The 20,441-nt window shown below is 40.1% G+C and overlaps 1 protein-coding gene across 2 annotated transcripts; it reads left to right on the plus strand.

Annotated features, from left to right (window-relative positions):
• Positions 1 to 291: 291 nt before the first annotated feature.
• Positions 292 to 20,064, plus strand: LOC115632331 (folliculin-interacting protein 2). Of its 2 annotated transcripts, none has more exons than XM_030529434.1 (8): positions 292 to 1,587; positions 13,888 to 14,149; positions 14,552 to 15,574; positions 15,972 to 16,159; positions 16,220 to 17,177; positions 17,510 to 18,772; positions 18,834 to 19,097; positions 19,172 to 20,064. In XM_030529434.1, the coding sequence occupies exons 1-8, from the start codon at positions 1,328 to 1,330 to the stop codon at positions 19,376 to 19,378; spliced, it is 4,425 nt and encodes a 1,474-aa protein (XP_030385294.1). In that variant the 5' UTR covers positions 292 to 1,327; the 3' UTR covers positions 19,379 to 20,064. The 2 variants fall into 2 exon arrangements, with proteins under 2 accessions (XP_030385294.1, XP_030385296.1); XM_030529436.1 differs by lacking the exon at positions 292 to 1,587 and adding an exon at positions 11,617 to 11,741.
• Positions 20,065 to 20,441: the final 377 nt, after the last annotated feature.

A 20,441-nucleotide genomic window follows, 5' to 3' on the forward strand; every position in this document is an offset into this window, starting at 1 on the left:
TCAGGGCTGCCGCGGTATGGTAATCGAGTTTGTAATCATTCACCATGCATTTGGCATCGGTACTTGGTATCGGAACACCGCAATGAATAACAAACGAAAAGAGGGCAGAAAAGTTTGCTCCACGGTTTAATAAATTGCTAGGGAAATAGAACCAGCAATAAATGAAAAGCAATAATGTATAAGGGAAGTGAAATATCGAAAACATAAAGAAAATACCACGCAGAATGTTTGTGCAAAAATATAAGAGCATTCTTTTAAGCACTTGTGAATACTTTGTTGATACTTTAAGTGGAAGGAGAACAGCGCGATGAATAACAAACAAAGAGGTAGACAACGTCAATCGCGTGTTGGCCAAAACACAAGAATGGTCAACAAAGCAAGAGACAAACAACAACAAAGCCGACACCATAGTCGCCTCTCATACACACGTAAAAGAAATCCGGTACCAAAGTCGCTCCGACGCTCTCACAAACTCACACCGACGCGCCTTTTTCATGTGCAAACTTTTAAAGCAGACGGCCAGCGATATTCGCGTCAGTCATTTTTTTGGTTTTGTGCGGTGAGGAACTTGTGAAGAAGGATCGTTGAGAAATCATTTGCCGCCGCAGTTGGTTGACCGAAAGTGCAAACAAAGCATAATCAGCAAGAGGAAACACCAAGCAACAGCAAAAATAGCAATATTCAATCAAAAGAACAGTGCACTTGTGTGTGTGTATGTGTGCGTGTCTGTGTTTTTGCATGACAGCAGAACCAGCCAGATAGAGATACATACATATGTATGTATGTATACATGTATGTTGATCATTGGCAAAGAAATAACAGAAAATCAACCAAGCTGAATGCTCATAAGTATATGTATATTGTGTGTATAATTAACATACATATCTTGCTATAAGTTTGTACATATGTATGAACATTGCTTGATTCAAAAAGTAAATCAAAGGAAAAGTTTAAAGCGAAAGTTAAATTGTAAAAAATGAAATGGAAATATCTGATTTTTATACTGCGCTCAAAATAACTGTTCAACAGCAGTTGCAATAACACCGCAAGATAGCGCGCGTGTCCCCGCGTTTGCATACATTCCTCCTCTCGCAAGCTGCTCGCGTGGAAAAGAAATTGTCATGCGGCTAGCCAACATCGGCGCTTTCTTGTCTTCTGGTTTCTTTTTTGTGGCGTCCCAGTGCTTTCAAAGTAAATTGTGATAGACCGCTTGAAGATTTGTGAATATTTTTGAACGTACGTACATATGTACGTATGTTGGTCTCGTTGCGAAGGACGTTGATATTGGCCAGATGTGTTTAAATGAGTGCGCACGTTGTTTATTATTATGGCCTTATTGAATAAACTGTTCTTTCCGTCGGCATCAGCACCCACACCAACAACAACTAATCTACAGGCGGCCGCAGCGCCATCCGCTGCGTCCCAAACCACATCAACAGCAGCACCACCAATAACAACATCAAAGCTTATTAAAAGTCAAGCAGCAGCAACAACAGTTGGAGCAGCGGAGGCGGCGTCACGTACACAGGCCTCTGCCAATAGTTCGACGCCCGTTAAAACTACACAAACTTCGCGAAATTACCTAAGGTAAGTGTTGCCCTCTCCCAACGTTTCTTCATGTGTGTGTATAAATAAATATGTATGTATGTGTAGAATTGCCAAACAACGGGATCTATATTGATAATGTTCAACAAAGAAGCATTGCATTGAAAAGAGTGCAATTGTAAGTCACAAAAAGAACCAAGGTGCTTTCTCGATTGCCATGCATTTTACTCCCCTCTATTATCTCTCTAACTCAAAAATCCACCAATTAACACACGATTGGTCTATTCCATCTTTAGACCGGACGACTTTCAAAACTCACAGAACTGTTTATTTAGGAACAAAAATTTGTATAATCGTCTTTTATTTTTTAACTGTATCGTTTTCGCTCGTTAATGGGGACCAATTTATAATAATTGTAGTACAAGTTCTTCTCTAAATACAAATTACATATTATACAAATATGATCCTCAAAAGTGTACATACTTGTATAGACGATTAACAGGACGGAACGTAACATATGTATCTATTTAAAAGATCGGTTGGCGCCAGCCCGTTTCATTTATATCCTATACACCCCCTCCCTCAACCACAGCTCCTCTAAATTCAACAAATACCCTTGTACTTGGTACAAAAATTTTGCATCCAAATTGCATATTAAAATGTTTTTTTTTTTGTCATATTGAACTACGTTTTGTAGTTTGTGGGTCACTAATATTAAGAATACTGGCGAAAGGTAATGCAGAGGGAATGGGGTGTGTCTAAAATCAATGTCGAAGGTGAAAAACCTTTGCTTGTATAAGATAATAAATGGTATTTATATAGAATTAATTTTCTGTGGATTTAATGCAAATCTAAATAAAACGGTCATCTTTATGATTCATACATTGTTTTGTTTTCCATTCAAATTACAATAAAAACAGGTGTTTTGGTTCTACAAATATCCAAACATACATATGTATGCATGTATATATACATACATACAGCTTTAAATAGGCTTATAAGCTCTTTGCGTGCTAATCAATCGACCTGTTCCGCCCCTCAGCACCACTGCACAAGTCAAAGTGCAATCACAAATACAAGAGCCGAAACCTACACGCATTATTAAAAGCATGTGTGTTGGTGTGCCCGTATGGCTGCTGCCGTACTGTATTGTAGTAGTTGTTCCCCCCATGTCTGGGGCTCTCTCTTTCTCAGTCACACGCTTGTTTATTTGTTCGCTCTTTTTGACTCGTTTCGTTTGCACAGTTGTTGGCGATCGTTGGGCCGGGTTGTGTCGAGCGAGATGGGGAGGGTGGAGAACAGTGCGACGTCAGGCGCAAATGTAAATAAAAACGAATCACATGACTTGCTAATCGGCGTTCACAGTCGTTGCTGCTCTCGTGATTATTATGTCATACGCATTTTGTTGTTGGCTGGTGGTGGGCTCCATTGCTGATGGTGTTGTGTGTGCCTGAGTCTCAATGCGTGTGTGTTTGTGCGCGCCTTTGTGATTGCATTGTTTTTGTTTTGTTAATTCATTTGATTATTATTTATTATTTATGTTGTGAGTGCACTAAATACTATGTTAACATTGATGCATGCTGTTGTCGTCATTACTGTTATTGTTGTTGTTTGTTTATTGATTGCCGCGATAAAGGAGCATGCATATCTGCTTCAATAAAATAGAAGGCAGTGTCTGTTGTTGTTGCTGTCACACCCACACTCGCGACAAAAACTGCAGCAGCCACTGACTGATGCTCAACGGTATGTAATTGTTAAAATTCAATTTGCATTTGTTGTTGTTCCTCTTTACAATCTGCCAGCGTTTTATTAACTAGATTAGCGGTTGCGTGTTTGCTCATTTGATAACAAATAATAAATGAAACATAATAATGGCAAAATTGACATTTTCGAGTATATATTGGTCAATTGTGAACGATTATCGAGCCACGTACCAACAAATGCTTTGTATTGGGTATTTTTGGATCTTGTCGATCATGGCCTTTCCTGAAAATTTTGCACATTGTTAATTTAAAGGTTACACCTAGTACTTTTTTGCCTTAGGTCAGTTTTATGGCACCCTAAATACCAAACACAAACCTTCCAATCATATTCACGTCCTCTATACTTTAACGTAAACGTCGCCTTGACAGCTAACATGAATTTATTAGGAAATAATGTTTATATGCACATGCCCAGCAGTAAATAAAAGTAACACGCTTGAGTAAATTTCCATGACATACGCTGGCAGCTAGACTAAGTTGCTGATGTTGTTGTTGTATTTTGTAGCTGGCGAACTTCACTTATCGTGCATTTCTATTTGACTAGACTACGACAGAGCCCGTGACCAAATAGACTTGTGATAACTTGGAACGCGTACCATCGAACTTCTTTTTGACGAACTCCGTTGCTTTTCATCATTTAATTAAGGTTAAAGTAAACATCGCTTACAATTTTGAGGAATTTGAGTCATTACGTTTACACCAACATGATTTCTAGTGGGTGCGGCATAATGATAATGTCAAAATGGTGCTGATGGATCACCAATACAATATCGACAATCTGATCTTGGTTTTTCCAACTACATATTCCCAATCAAAAAGAAATTTAGAATAAATCTAAAGAGTAGGCAAATAATTTTTTGTAATTATAAAAATATCATTCAATTTTAATTTAATATTTTCGTTATATTCTTATTATTTGTGTCATGATTTGCTGACGAGAAATATTGTAAAATAAATGCGTATGCAATAAATATTGTTGTTTTGTTGATGTTGATATCTAATACCTTTTGTCTAATATCTTGAAATCCTACCTTTTAATTATCTGAAATAAAAAGTTTATATTAGAAGCCTTTTTTTGGTATCCAACGGTTAAGTTATAATGCTATGAGAATGGCCACTTAAAGTTAGCATGCAAACTAGCGAGGACCCGGAGGTATAACGGAATGTTTGCTAAAATTTTCAACAGCCTGAGCTGTGGAGGAGGCAAGTGAATCATGTGCAGCTGTACGTACATACATTTGCGTATTTGTCAGTTAGTCAGCCAGTTATCCAGTTGGGCTGTGAATCATGGCCAAGGCACTGCTATAGAGAGAGAGGCGACAGAGTCGTGCAGCCATTTTTAGGCAGTCAGTAAGTCACATGACTTGCCGGTTAGGCGTGCCAAAAGAAACCAGACAAACGCATCATGTGTTCGTCTTCGTTCCTTAACCCAAATTGGCAAGTCATTCATGGTCGCCGATCTCGCGAATGGCTCGATATCTATATGCCAGTTATTAACATGGTCGTATTAATTTTCACGATAAGTGCGGGGAATCCTGCCCTACAGTAATACATACTTAAATAATATCAGCACCATATGCTAAACTTTCATACCACTCACGACTTTCACACACACACAAACATGCATTTGAGATATTGTTGGCTAATATATTGTACTAGAGTTATGTCGCACCTGCGTCATAAGGTGGCAAACAAAAAAAGAGTCTCGGACATCAACAAAAGAGGCCAGCCACATGGTCTTCGCTGATTTCTTTGTATTTTTTGCAGTCTTGGTTCAATTAGCACTCGATTGTGGAAAATTTGTGCCAAACAATCTTTTTATAGCTCCTAAATAGCGGCACATAGTCAGGCGGCAACACTCTTAAAAAATCGAGACACGAGTTTTAAAATATACAACTAAATCTATTTGATTGCTAATCGAATTTGGCGACGTCTGTGACAGCGATCGGGAGCGCAGGGGCGACGCCAACAGCGGCTGCGAACCACAAATCAATCTTCACCTAGGTACTAGTATAGACGCTTTCATTTAGACCTTTACACCACAGAAAAATTAACAGTAAATAAGAAATTCATTAAACGGTCGATAAGTGCTGCAAATTGTTTGGCCAAACAATTCGTGGCGGCGGCGTTAAGGTTGTAGTTATAGACGACTTAGGCGTTGGGGGTGGGCGGTACGACGAGGCATCAATCAATATTTCACATGTCCGTTTAATGGAGTGAGCAAAGCACATTGGGTCTGCGATTCTTGACTCAGCCAACACGTTTTTATGAATGAATTTTACATTTAAAATACTTTTTTGCTATGAACATAAACACCTATACATATGGGGGATACAATTAATAAATATTTGATAAGCACTGGCCAGATATTTTGTTATACATAATTCGGAAGTCCAAATCTTTTTCAACTCCCTTTCTTTAAATTTTGTATGCATTTTGTTTAGTTAAATGTATGTATATCTAAATCATCTGCCACATTCAATTAAACGCACATAAAATATTATGGTATTTGCGTCGAATTCATGGAGCATGGGGGGAAATAAAAAGTATTCATGTGATTTTTACGATTAGTGAAAAAAGTTCGGCCAACGATTAATGAAAATCATTTATCTAAACTCTTGTATTTTGTGGAAATTGCAGCCCGCGGATTATAAAAATAAAGCTTCATAGAATTTTCGAAAAGTTTCATTAGTTTGAAGTCACAAATATTATTAGGGATCTGAAAATACTATATATTCAGGTTTCACATTTTCTAATCAATAATAAACTTATTTTACAGGAACGTAACTAAATACTTATGTTGAATATAGAATTTTATTTCTTGCTGTAGTCGCAGATATTTTTATAAATTTTGTTGATAAGCTCTTGCCGTCTCGTTTTTCTATTTAAAATGCAATTGGTTGTTCGATTAATTCCTGGCCCAGTGTACAGTGTGGGAATCGAGTGACTGCCCGACTTAAAAATTGACTGAATATCCAACTGTGGGATTGATAAAGTGCTCGCCTGACTGACGGAGTGCCTTCTAACCAACGACAGTTAGCAGGTGGGTGTTGCGCTGAGGTGCGATTTACATGGGCCCCCAATTATGGGAGATCGTGCGGCGCCATCCAGTCTAGCGCACGCCCAGGCAAATTATCGAGCACGCATCTACATACATACATATGTATAAGTATGTATAAGAGTGGGTGTGTTATAGATTTATTTGGATAATTAAGTGACCACATGCTAACACGCTTGGCAATCAAAATCCGTCTCAAATAGTCGCCAAATTGCTATCTGAGGGAACCAAGTCGAGTTGAATATAAACAACAAGTCAAATAGTCACTTTCATTGCGCGTGTGTACTAACACACACACTCACACCTACATGTACATAGACACATACGTGCATATATCACTTTTGTATCTTTGTCTGCTTTGTCTGTGAGTAAATAAAAATCAGCACATTTAAATTCCATTTGGCCGTGTCTCTGCCTTCCTCTCCAACGTCAATGTGCGAAGTCGCGTGGTCTGTTAAAGTCATATGAGTGAGTCGTTGTTGCTGTCATTCTTGTCATGCTGTTGTTGTTGATGTTGTTGTAGCTATTGCGACCGGTCTTTGTTTTGATAGCTGCGCTACACTATTGTCTTCCGCTGTCGCCTCCTCCACCGCCTTTTTTCGCTATCAGTCATTATCAGTTAATGAAAATGCTTTTGCTTTCTAACCTTAAGTGGTTTAAGCATGCATATATTTTGTTATGTATAAACATTGACTCTGCAAACTGAAGTACTTCCCCATTTGAAACGAGACTATTTTGGTAATCGTAGATTGTTATCCTCTGCCAGAGGCATTGAGCCTTCCTCAGGGTTTGTAAAGGCATTTTATTGTGCCTTTGCCACTGAAAAGCTGTGATTTTTACACAACTTTTGTTGCGCATGATAAATATATTAATAGTAGCGTTATAATAGGAAATTAAATTACCCCAATTTCTTATACAACACAGCCTACATTATGAAATATAATTTTTTAATTGTGTATTCTTTGCAAAACGTATATATACGTATATAATTGGAAACATAAAGTAAATGTAATCTTTTCCGCCTAGCGTTAGGTTAATTGCAAATCAATGTTTATTACACTGATAAGTATATTCTCGAATTAAAGATTTCATGTTCTTGAAATCATTGTAAATCAACGTCGTTTTTAAATAAAGTTACAATTTTCACATTGGATTATCACATTACGATTATTTTGGAATTGAAACCTTTTCGTTATTTCATCTCATTCTAAAATTATTCTCGAATTAAAGATTTTATGTTCTTGAAATCATTGTAAATCAACGTCGTTTTTTAGTAAAGTTACAATTTTCACATTGGATTATCACATTGCGATTATTTTGGAATTGAAACCTTTTCGCAATTTCCTCTCATTCTAAAATACACTCTCCAGGGTGAAACAAATATTGGTTTCGCATTCATACCAGACCAAAACAAGATCCATTAAAATCCCTCAAAATACTTTGTCATGGAAAATATAATTTGATAAAAACTGCCAGACAGACACAAATTAACGTTATAATAATAATTACTAAAAACATAACACATAAGCTCAATTAAATCATCTTATGATTTAAGCATTTTTAAAAACAAAAACTAAATAGATTAGTTCACCTATTGTATTTAAACAATAAGTTAATACATACTTAATCCATATATGTATAAGAATGCAATTATGGATTATGAATCTGTTAGATTCAAGCCCTAGCTTTCTTTGCTGCAGCCCATTCAGGTTACAGTAAAGTTGTTTTTTTTTTTGGCCAAATTAAATAATTTCGGTTTAATGACAAGTCACGAGGGTCTGCCATATGGCTTCAAGTATTCCGCATCACCACCTCCGCTTTCCAGTCCAGGTGTTCATTGATCTTACCGGCGCGCGTGATGGTGCTCTTCAAATAATTATTTAAGTGTGTATGTATGTATGTACATTTGTTGCTTCATTGTTTCAAGTGACAATTACTTGTTGTCATTACTTGTAGTCGTCATAGTCGTTTTCTTCGTTTGCCATTTGACTGATAAATTTATTTCGATATTTGGTTTGTTGGCCATTATCTCTGGCCAACAACATCACCTGGCACTTCACGACGCTTCCAATTAGAGGGTATTTGCCAATTTGCTTTTGAACTTGACATTTGTTCTGAGTTTTAATTTGCGGGTTGAAGGTTGTCGCGGGGTACAAACACACATCCATATTTAGTATGCATTATATATATACACATGGGTATATATATAGGTACGTATAACTGTTTATAATGTCTGATAATGATAGTCAATTTGTCGCTGCTAACTCTGTCGCCGCACACAATGCACCATGGGATAGGAAACGAAATTTCTAGACAAAAGAGCTCACCTGTTATAATCAAGTCGCAATTTCTTGGTGCTGATATTATGGTTTTTTATTTTTATTTATTAATAATAGTACTGCGAATCAGCCTGCAGCTTTGTCTATATCGCAACAGCTTGATCTTTTTTGTATAACAGACCATACTTACAGATTTTAAGCCTGAAAGTATTTTATTCATAATTTAAATCATGTTTATGTGATGATGGCAGAGTCGTGGAACTCTGGAACAGGCTCACATACCAGAATCTTAGGGATTATTGATGATGAATTAAATTCCCACCTGCCAGTGATAAAAATTAAACTTCTCTCAAGGAATACTTTTCTCTGAATCGTTCATTAAGTGAATAAGAAAACGTGTTGCAAAAATTTGTAATTCTTTCGAGTTTTTAAGGGCGTAAAAAAGGGCTTGGTTATTATTTTTATAGTTTATTATGAATTTAACAAAACGTTATTTACTCGCAATTTCGAGCCATATATTTCATATATTGCCTATGAAGCGTTTTAAAATGAAAATGTTTTCTGGTAAACAAATGTAAATAAAACCGCAGTAGATACATAGCTAAATCCTTATTCAAATGAAAACTAGAAGATATCTGTAAATTATTGACTTCTTTGACCTGCAAATGCCCGACTTGTTATATTGTAAAACTAATTGTTGGTCTAAAATTCCCTCGTCATCCCATAGTGGCATGGAACGGGAATGAACTGCCTTTCTGGCTGGCGTTGTACTTATGATGGTGATGGTGTTCGTTGGTTTGGCATTCGGTTTGGTCATGTGACTGACTGAGCTGTGTGTTCTGTTGTTGTTGTATTGAAATTGTTTGTATAGAGGAACTCGTTGCTATTGTTGTTGTTGCTGGTGTAGTCGCTTTGCTTTGGAAATCTGTTTTTATACATTATTGCTCTCGCACTTATTCACACATACTCGTACATTCTCGTACTCGTGCAGAGATAGGGAGGGGAGACAGACAGCCTATACAAATGCTCTGTAAAGCCATTAACAGATGTTGATTCCATTTGATTCGATTATGATGAGGATGTGTCTGTCGCTGTCGACCGCAATGTTCTCTGATTGCACTATTTATATAGTTGGTGGCTATATATGTATGTACATATAAGCGCGCGCACAAACACACTTCTATGGATGACTAAGGTGTGGGCCCGCCAACTTAAAAACAAATTTTCCCATATCAATCATTGCTCTTAAGCGATGGCAAATGCCGCTGCTAATCGGAACATAATCCGTGCTGATAACAAGCAGGCCATATATCTAGCTGGTACATTCATAAATTCTATGCATATCAATCAAAATGTAGCGCACTTGGCTAGGCGCCTTGGCCTAAAGAGCAGACGCGCGCGCAATCTTTAAGTGCCCCAAAGACAGACCGACACACAAACGTACTTTTCCACATATTACACACATATATATGTATGTATGTATATATAAAAATATATATTGATCATATGCTTGCCTGTATTTGCTTAATATGTATTGTTTTTTCTTGCTGTGGCTCGCTTTTTGTTTTGCTTGCGTAGCTGAAAAAAGCATGTGATCATGTGAATGTTGAAAGAAAAACAAAAACACAAAAAAAAGTGAAAAAATGTGGAAAATATATATAGAATAATAAAGCAGCAGCAGCTAACTGAGCTGTCGTTGACCAACTTAGCGGTAGTTCGTTAATTATTTACACTTGATCTCAACTACATCGCCACTCATTGAACGGGCTAGTTAGCCTCTCGGTCCGGCTAGCTGGGCGGGCGAGCTGACTGTCCAAAGTGCACGTATGCCAAATCCGTTTTTCGAACTGCTCGCAAAGTCCATCGGTTCCAGCTACAGTACAGTAAATATTGCTTTAACGATAACTTAAAATCATATTTCCTCTACATAAGTTTAAATGTAATCTCTTAAATGTAATGTTTGTCTCACTTGTATAGAACTAACAACCGAAAGGAAGTAATGCATAGAAAACCATTAAAAGCCAATTCATCTTAAATTTCTGAATTTAAAGTCCGTGAGGACTGAATATAATTGATTAAGCAATGTGTTGAAATTACTAGCACTACCTATATGGCTTTAATAGTAAAATATACATATTTATGTAAGAGCTCTGACACATGATAATTAAAATAAAAACTTCTTTAAAGATAAAAGATTTTTGTCTTAAAAGATTTTAAACAAATCAGCACCGAAATAAACGCAATGACAAAGATTCCCATTTAATCAATGTTTACTGTTTCCTTGCCTTTTTTAACTAATCCATCAAATAGTGGTGGTCGTCAAAATTGGTGTCTGTCTTCGTCAGGGCTTGGCGTTTGAAACAAAACAAAAATATTAACACATCATGCCACACTGACAGGCCACCAAATTAAATGGCTAAATGGTCACAAGCCACATGATGCTGTCAAGTAGAAGCGTCTGGGACTTGAAAGCCCACCCACACATTAGCTCACGAATCATGTGAGCCGAACGAATGGTTGCAAAAATGATGCCCCATGAAAATGGAAATGTAGCAGCCACGACCACGAATACTATCGGGAGCGAAGAGCTTAGACAGTCGGTCTCGGTCTCGGTCGCTGTCTCGGTCTCGGTTGGTTGCTCACTTGTGGTTCGTTTGATCGTGTGCCGTTGCACGAAGCCCCAACGTCGCTGCTTAGAGCGTCGCTGCCTGTATTATCTAAATAAATAGGTATGGTATATCGATAAACTGAGCCGTCGCCCCTTATTGCCTTTGCATATTGCCGTTTTTATCGTCGCTGTCAACGCACGCAGCTGGACAAACGCGCTTGCTCGCCCACAGGCGCCTGCCTTGAACTTCATTTCGTTTAAAGCATCGTGCCCATAAAGATATCACCGACGCGTCCCGTCCCGTTTCGTTCTATTCCAGTTTCGTTTTTTCCCCTTCTGTTGATGCCTAACGTTGCGCCCGCGCTTTAACTGTAAATGAACAATTTTCACCAGCCTTTTCCTTCCACTCTTTCGTTATCGAGTCGAGCGGTGCTACCGTAATTCCACCGTAATCTGAACCGCATGCATACACCACCCTTTAAATACACGTAAGCTCTCTCTCTCTTTTTCTTAACTCCCGCCGGGCCTTAGATATAAGGTAATGGTTTTAATTTGTAATTATCACAAAGTGACCGCCACAGCGTTCAAGTGCCTGCATTTAATTTGGCTTACATGAGAGCTTAATATACTGGTCAGTGTAATTGCTTGTGCTACTGTGCCTTTGAAGGTCCGCACCTATTGTTGTAACAGTGTGCGCGTTAAGTTCTCGATACTCTGTATTATTCTGAAATTCCTCTGTTTGGCATCCCTGGCACAAATATATGGCAGTATACCATTTTTAAATATATTTGTATTCTCAACCACATAAGGAAAGCTTGATTAACTTTTGAAAAACTGTATTTTTGTACAAAAATGCCAATTAAGAATAAACCAAAGTCGATCTGTCAAAGTCAAATGTGATCATTAGAAATGAGATTAGTAAGCCTTTTATTTTATCCAAAATTAATAATGATAACATTACAACCTACGTCTGTTTTAGAAAGTATTTAGATGAATTCGCCATCTATGACAGGGAATCGGAAAATGATGCTTCGAATTCTGTAGAATTCTGAAATTGTTCAGTTATAAATAATACATATATTATTATTGTGTATATTTGAAATAAAACTTGAGTGGAAAGTTAGAGTCGAATGCCGTCCGAAAGGACTTGAATTGAATATAGGACATATAAGAAATGCCAAAAAGAGCCAAAAGAAATTAGTAATGGCAGTGGAGTGGAAAGAATGCTGAATAAAAAAAAACCACACAAAGACTTCGACTTAGAGCTAAGACTTAATTAAATAAGAATACCAAGTTTGGTTGTTTTAGCTCTTAAACTTGCTGATATTCTTCCGTTTATAAGGACGGACTTGGCTATACCGACTCGTCTTGGCATACTGATCATGAATAAAGATACTGTGTGAGGCTGTCACGCATCCTTCTGCACGTTACACACATTCTCACTAAACTAGAAATGTAAAAGTAATTTCCTATCATTCCGTTAACAGAACTGAAGTATATGTACAAAGTACATGTAATCGTGCACAATTTTAATAGCTGTATCGGAACAAATCGATTTCAGAAGAAATGCTCATCATGCGGAAACATTGCAGTATAGAGAGTTCTTCTCCTCCAACGCAAAGTTTAATAAACTATAAAACATAAAGATGCTATTGCGAAAAGCAAAATTGGCAAAAATCGTATGATTTTCCATATATATTTAACTAAATTAATGTATATACACATATATGCAAGCCATGGCAGTTCTAAAATAGCATCTCGTTATTTTTCCTTTGGCTAATCTTGCTTTGTTTTTGTCACATCTAAAGCAAATAATACAAATTTGCCGTCTTATCGCGTGGGCTATAAAACAATTTAAAGAGCACCCGCACTAAATCGTTAAATATAGCGCTCGTTTTGCGCTACCTACAAGTATTAGACAAGTCATTTATAGAGTCACTAAAAATAAAATCGCTCAAATCTGCAGGTGAAATAAAGCGAAGACCGTACCCACAAAACACGAATATACCTTTCGGCTTAATGCGTTTCGGAGTGATCTTAAGGGGGTATTACCAATCTATCAATCTATTGCTCTGACGTCAGATAATTTCACAGCAAATTCCATTAATATTAACTTTAACTTGTTGTTACCAATTGGCCCATATATATAGGCGTGTTATTGCAATAACCGATAATGATAATGCCATCTAAGTACTCCTTGGCACCTCTGTCTTATCGAACATTTGCGCATTGTAAAATTTTGTGATGACAGCACCAAAGTTTTTTCAAAGTCGTTGGCACTAGTTGCCGTTCGTTTCGCATGAGTAATGCTCACGTGCTTTTGTCGATCTATATATAGATCGTACAATTTGCCATAATCAAAGCGAGGGCGCAAAGATGTTGATGTGAATGTAGAATATGTATGCACATACATATGTACATATGTATGTATAAAGATTGGGTTGATTGGGGCTTTGTGTAGTTTTCGCTGTAATTGTCTGTCGCGCCTAGTGGTTGATGGCTGCCAGCTGCCAGCTGGCAACCGCGGACCGCCAGCAGTCCGTTTAACTAACGCCCACCCGTACTACTATATTTCCCAATCAGTATGGTTTCTTTTTCATACGCCCACTTCCTTTCTGTTTCTATTTTTGACAGCCAATTTCCCTTCGATGGCCGGCAGGTACGCGTGTTGCTCTATAAGGAGGACGACAGTCGCGGGCGACGTCTGCTCTTCGATTCGAATGCCCTACAAAAGGTGACACTAAAGGAAGCCACCTCATCGTCCACCGGCAAATTCCTTAAAAATGCCCGATCCGGTGAGGACAAATATTCGGCGCTGCAGAATGGCAAGATGCAGTCGAAAGCACATTCCAACACAAACAACTTTATCGATGTGTGTCCAGAGTATGGCTACAGGGTTAGTACAAATAAAACATCCTGGCTTACTTTAAGTTAAAATAGTCCAAAAATACATAAGGAAAAAAACACTCAAAACAAGAAAAGTCGCAAAAGCTTACAATAAATCTATAACGCGTACGTCTGTGTTCCCAAATGAAAAAATAATTTTTCATTTAAACGCCTTTTTTCTATTTCAATTTACTTTACAATACACTTTCTGGCCTTATAAAGGAAGGCCAATTTCTTGATATATAAACGGTAGACCACATAATTTGTTTAAAGTTTTCTATATTTAAAACGTTTTTTCCAATTATTGTCATACCTGAAGATTTTGTACGATTTGAAGATCTCGGATGATGATTTGAAAGACTAAATAGGATGAGTTATCTTATATGTAATTTCTATCTTTTCCACTTTGTAGCACAATCGACCATCTAGTACGGATATAACACCTATGGGCGAAATGGTCTTTGGGTCGCTGGCGATGTCCTTTTGCGGCACCGCCTTAAAGGTGCATTGGCTGCCGGAGCCGGCTCGCATTCTCTGTTCCCAAGTATTTCTTACGCCTATGAGTTCGTCAGCAGGCTGTGCGAGCAGCGGTCACTCGCCGTATTCCACGATTTCCATGAACAGTCTGGCAACGCCGCGCACCTCGATTTGCAGCGAGCAAGGATCCATAGATGGCCTCTCCATGAATTCATTCTCTATGCCGTTTAGCGTGTCCGTATGCCGACAAATGAGTCTGACGTCACCGCTAGATGTCCCTGGACCTGATCAGCAGTCGCTCTCGATTAACTCGGCAGATAGTGGACCCCGCTTCTCGTCCACCTACAGCAATGCTACGGACTCGGGCTATTCAGGTCTCAGTAGTAGTCGCAGTGGAAGTGGTGGAGGTACCAGTGGTCCCTATTCCAGCGACCAGTGGTCCTATCAGTATTCCACGCGCAGCAGCCTTGGCTCCGTGCTCTCCGATCAGTCGGATCCTGTTCGTAAACTAAGTATGGACTCAGCACTCTTCCCTAGCTCACCTCATCTGGAGGAGTTTGCCAACGATGGCTGCCTAGTCCGTCGAATCTCACGCAATCTGCGCACCTCATTCGAGTACGAGAACTCCCAGAACGATTTTATTGGCTTCCTCAGCGATAACTACGACCTAAATCCAACCACGGGTGGAAGCGAGGGCGGCGGCATGGGAGCTCCTCAATATAGGCGTGCCAGCTACTGCACTACCGAGACGCGCAGTAATCCAGAGATGGGAAAGCGACAGGCCAGCATCAAGAAGCGTGCCAAGTTGGGCTTAGCTGTCTGTATTATCATGAGCGAGTCGTTTGAGGAGGAGATGGAACTATTTTGCAGCGAGCACATTGCGCTGCTGGAGTCCATGCTGAGCCGACTACGAGCCAGCACCGAGCTTGCCTATCTCAATCACAAGAACTTTTTGCAGGTAAAGTAGAGTAAGCCCTAAAGTATTAACCGAATCTTAATTAGATATGTGGGGCAAATTGTAATCACTCATCATTCTTCTATGACGGCTATGGGGTGTACTTATCATTAATTAACTCTTAAAATTCTGATAGTGATTAATATTATTAAGCATTACAAAACGTAGATAGGAAATTCTTTCTTAGAATTGCATAAAGCCCTTTGTTTTAACATGGTTGACATAACATAAAATTCATAGGAAATTCAAAATGAATTCGCAAAACGTACAATCACACATTGTCAACATTTTTCAGCAATCTATCTTAAATGCTGCCCTAATTAGTTAAATTCGTAAAAGGGCATACTTTTTTTTTTGTAATTTAGTAATCTAAAATGCTCTTATCAAATCCATTTTTCAGGTTATGTTCCAAGCCTGGCAGGATGCGCAGAAATGGTTTAACGATCTATTTACGGCGCCTCGGATCAAGACGCCCGTCTGGCTGAGCATTACGACCAGTGGCAGCAAATACTCTAAAATGGTTGCCGAACGTTTCATTAAGGAGCTCTGCGATCTGCTCTCCTTTGCCGACACCAAGGACTCCAACTTGTAAGTTCTCTACATTGACTTATTGCACCTACAATATAATTATAATTGAACGTTCAACAGCTTCATCAGCACGATGCTCACAGGGATACTGACTTATCATCTGGGTTGGGTGGCCACGGTGTCGGCATTCAATACCTCAACATCGCGACGCTCGGAAGCCTCCACGGCGGCTATTGAGCAGCGTGCCAAGCTGCTGCAAGTCTCACAAAAGCATCCTTACAACGCGCTTTGGGCTCAACTGGGCGATCTCTACGGCGCCATTGGGATTCATCCAAAGCTGGCGCGAACTGTCATCTATGGAACAGAGAAGTTGTGGGTGGAGAAGCTGCTCAATGTGCTCACCTATTTCATACGATGTGGCGAGGTGCGACGCGCTGCCAAGCGTGAGGACTTCAACAAGGAATTGATTAATCAGCTCGTTAGCCAGAACAACAACGAGAAGTTGAAGAAAAGTTCGATGAGTCCGCATCCCAGTCGGGCGCCGGGCGTATTGCGCAGGCAACCCGCTTCTGGGGGCATTGGAAGTGGCATTGTTGGAAGTATTGGTGGTGGAGGTGGAGGCTTGACGCGCACCTCTACTTGTAAGCAGAATCTGAACGCTATTGTGGACGATGACGAGCTGGGCAGCGAGGAGGACGAGCCGGATAATAGTGAGCTGATTGGTACGCTTAAAAAGAACGAGATTCCCACGGTGCTGGCTTTTCGCGACTCTCACTTTGTGCAGCAAGAACTGCGCATCGGTAACTACCACATGGACACGGGCATCGATAAGACGACACTGTTGGCTAAGCAGGCACAGCGATACTTTCGCACCGACAAGGATGGGCGCATTAAACTGACGGTGACTACGCCGGACAATGTGGAGATGACCATGGAGGAGGACTCGAATGCAAGCGTCGGTACAGGAAGTATAGACGATGGTGCCATCGAGGCGCTCGACTACGATTCCGCAGATGGGAGCTCCAAAGTAGTCACCAACACAGACACGTCCAACAACAATTCGGAAAAGCAGTTGCAGGTACAACACAAATCCACAGTTCATTAGAAGAATAGATGAAGTTTTAAAACAAATATGAATTTTTTCAAAAATAGTATGCAAGTTTTTTTGGAAAGCTCTTAAATAAGTTTAAGCTTTTTTTTTTAAAGAAGAAGAAAATGCTTTCTTAGAAAGAAACTAGCATGTTTTATAAAATCTAAGCAAATATCGTGAATGTGCACAGCTCCACATTAAATATCTTAGTGTAGTCCTGAGCTCTATAATCCCCCCTGCGATTGTAGGGATCCATAGGGAAGATTAAATGCGAATCTACTTTGTCGATATTTTATGTTAATGCTGATATTTATTTACAGGGCAAGAAGAACTTCCTTTGGAACATTGTGCCCACGTCGGAGGTGAAGGAGGGTCTCAGTCTGAGTGATATCGAGAAGCTGCAGCAAGGCGTCAATATCATAAACCGTAAGCTGGAGCGCCGTAACTCCAATCCCAATGTGACTCAACAAGGTGAAATGGAGACGTATACGCAGGAGCGTCGTGCCTCGCATCTGTCGCTCTCGGATCTCATAACACAGAACAGTATTGGCAAAAGCGATCGCATGACGTGGGGCATTGAGCCGATAAAAGAGAATGTCAGTCTGGAGGAGCAGATCCATTTCGATCTCTGTCAGAAGCAGATCGAACGCGAGCATGGAATCTGTCGCACGACAACGGACAACGGAAATGGCGTCGTTTTTGTATTGGGCGACAATGAGCCGCTTATAAATATCAAGAAGAGTACCGAAGATCTGGCTGATGGCGCCGATGATGCCAAGCCAGCCATGCTGTGTGCGCTTCATCAGCGCAGCCACGATGCCACCATTGCCAAGAAACATTCGGGCATGAAGTTCAACTTCGAGCAATACCCACAGATTGCCACCAACTATATGAAGAGCAAGAATCTGGTCATCTCCAACTACGACCTGCTGATGGACAAGGCCACCAAGTTGGATGCAACTGAGGCGCTCAAGACAAGCGACAGCAATGTCACGTTACATCAGCCGGCCGACTTAACAGCCAGCAGCTCAAGCGCCGCCGCCATCTCGGGCTCCACAACATCCGTGAGCAGTGACCGCTGTGTGATGTGCAACAGTGGGTTGAGTGTGGCCACCTATCAAACGCCCTCCAATGCCACCGAACTGGAGTTTGAGACGGACGAGGTGCATTGTTTCGGGCAGAGTAGCAATAGTCTGGGACGTAAGTTGCAGCCCGCCAGTTCTGCCACCTCCATAGACACGCTTAAGTCAGCGCCCAATGATGGGGAACAGGTGACGGCGCCGGGGACGGCAGCTTCTCCGTCTCAGCCACCGAGCAATGAAGTTGGCTGCAATGACATTTCCACCGTCAGCTACACGCGCAAGCTTCCCAAGCGTGTGCCCTCCCAGCGTAGCTCGATCTCCTCAGTGGCCGCCAAATGCGCGGCCGTTAATGAATCACAACAGCTGCTGAAGCTCCCCGTGCCGGGCATCAAGGAATTACCTCAGGAGGATGAGCCACCGGGTGATAAGTTGCGCGCCGGCTTCATTCCCTCTCTGCTGCTCAGTGTCAACGATCACTACGTCTCTGATATGGTGCTGCAGGTAAGATAAATGCTATTCCTGGTCTTATAAAAGTCTCAAATCTATCTAACTTCTTGAAAAGGGAACCTGTGCGCCACCAGCCAAATGGAAAATGCATCTGCGCGAAGATCTGGCGCTGGCTGCGCGGTCTGCCTCGTTGATTTCGCAGCCAGCGGAGAATATCGCCATTGTGGCCGATATGGATAAATGGGATGTGAGTCTTATATCCTCGCAAGCTCAGCAGTTTGCTGGAGATCAGAGCTCACCTGTGGGCATGTCACAGCTAGTCTCCAGCATGCTCGAAACAGTGCAGGCCATGCACGTCGGCGGAATTCCAGCTTATGAGGTGTGTATGCGGCATGAATTATGGGAGCTCACAATTTTTATAACCTCCACTATCCATTCTTCAAATTGTTGCAGTGTCTCTCGTTTTTGGAGTCAAAGCTACAAGAGATTTATTTGCAATCGGAAACACTGGCCGCTCTCCTGCTCGAAACGGATCTATGTCGCCTGAGCGACATTACCACTCCTCTGCAGCTGTCTGAGAACGATGTGCCGCTGCTCCTATCCATTGCCTATATACACACTCCCAAAATAGGCCGCAAGTACGGCATTAGCTTCAGATGACGGGCATTCAGTTGCTAGATCTGGAGCTGTGCGTCGTGCCCAATCATTGCCAACAGCTACAATAATTCACCTCATGGTATCATCTCATCATCAATAAGATTTATCCAAAGCAAAAGCAAATACTCCAGCGAATTTTCATTTCACTGATTTTGTGATATATTTTAATGAATATAGGGGATATGAAAAATAAGTTAGAGTTAGCATAGGGCAGACAGCTTCATCTAGTGCAACAACACACACACGCAGACATCCACTCATCTCTCATTTAGTCTTAAGTGGCACTTCATATATAACACACATGTATACGCACGTTCATAGTCCTTATCGTCTGAATTAAATTTGACATTCATTTAGATTTATGCGAGTACATAGGCACTTATTTACACAACCCACTCATCGAAGTCACATGAAGAAGTATTGTAAATTATTTGCTTTAGATTTAGCATGAATGATTTGTCGGCTTAACAGCACTCCAAGCGTCTCGCTTGTATATCATCGTCATATAGTATACGAGTACATACACACATACATTCAATATTAATATATACTATAGTGTTCGACTTAGAATTAGTAATTTATGACAGCGAAACTCTACTATTAGAATTATAGTATACTCTAAAAGAAATGCACATGCATATTAGAGAGTGCAGCTAGAAATAGGTATAACTTATGACACATTATAAAGAATTAACAAAATAAAACCAATGAAAATTTATATATTTTTGAAAAAAAAACCGCTTTGTGTTTTCCTTTCTTTCGTTTCAAAAAATATCGCATTCATTTGTTGAATCGTCCGACGTGAATGGTCCAAGTATGCGAGGCCGCAATTGCACAGTGCGCCCAAATGCCAAGCACCAGGCGAGCATAAATCAGTGGCAGGCCGAAAAAAGGCGAAAATGTAAATAAACTGCTGATAACAGAGCTGTATTTGAAATGCGCATGCACCGTAACATTGTGTGTTTACATTAGCTGTTACTAAAAGCTTGCTTACATCGCACTGTTTACTTTCTGACGATTTCTATTCGCCTGTTGTAAAATGTATGGAGCTGGCCTGACCGCGCTT

The sequence above is a fragment of the Scaptodrosophila lebanonensis genome, unplaced genomic scaffold (assembly GCF_003285725.1).
Source record: "Scaptodrosophila lebanonensis strain 11010-0011.00,11010-0021.00 unplaced genomic scaffold, SlebRS2 tig00001415-arrow-pilon, whole genome shotgun sequence".
In the NCBI taxonomy this organism is placed as follows: Eukaryota; Metazoa; Arthropoda; class Insecta; order Diptera; family Drosophilidae; genus Scaptodrosophila; species Scaptodrosophila lebanonensis.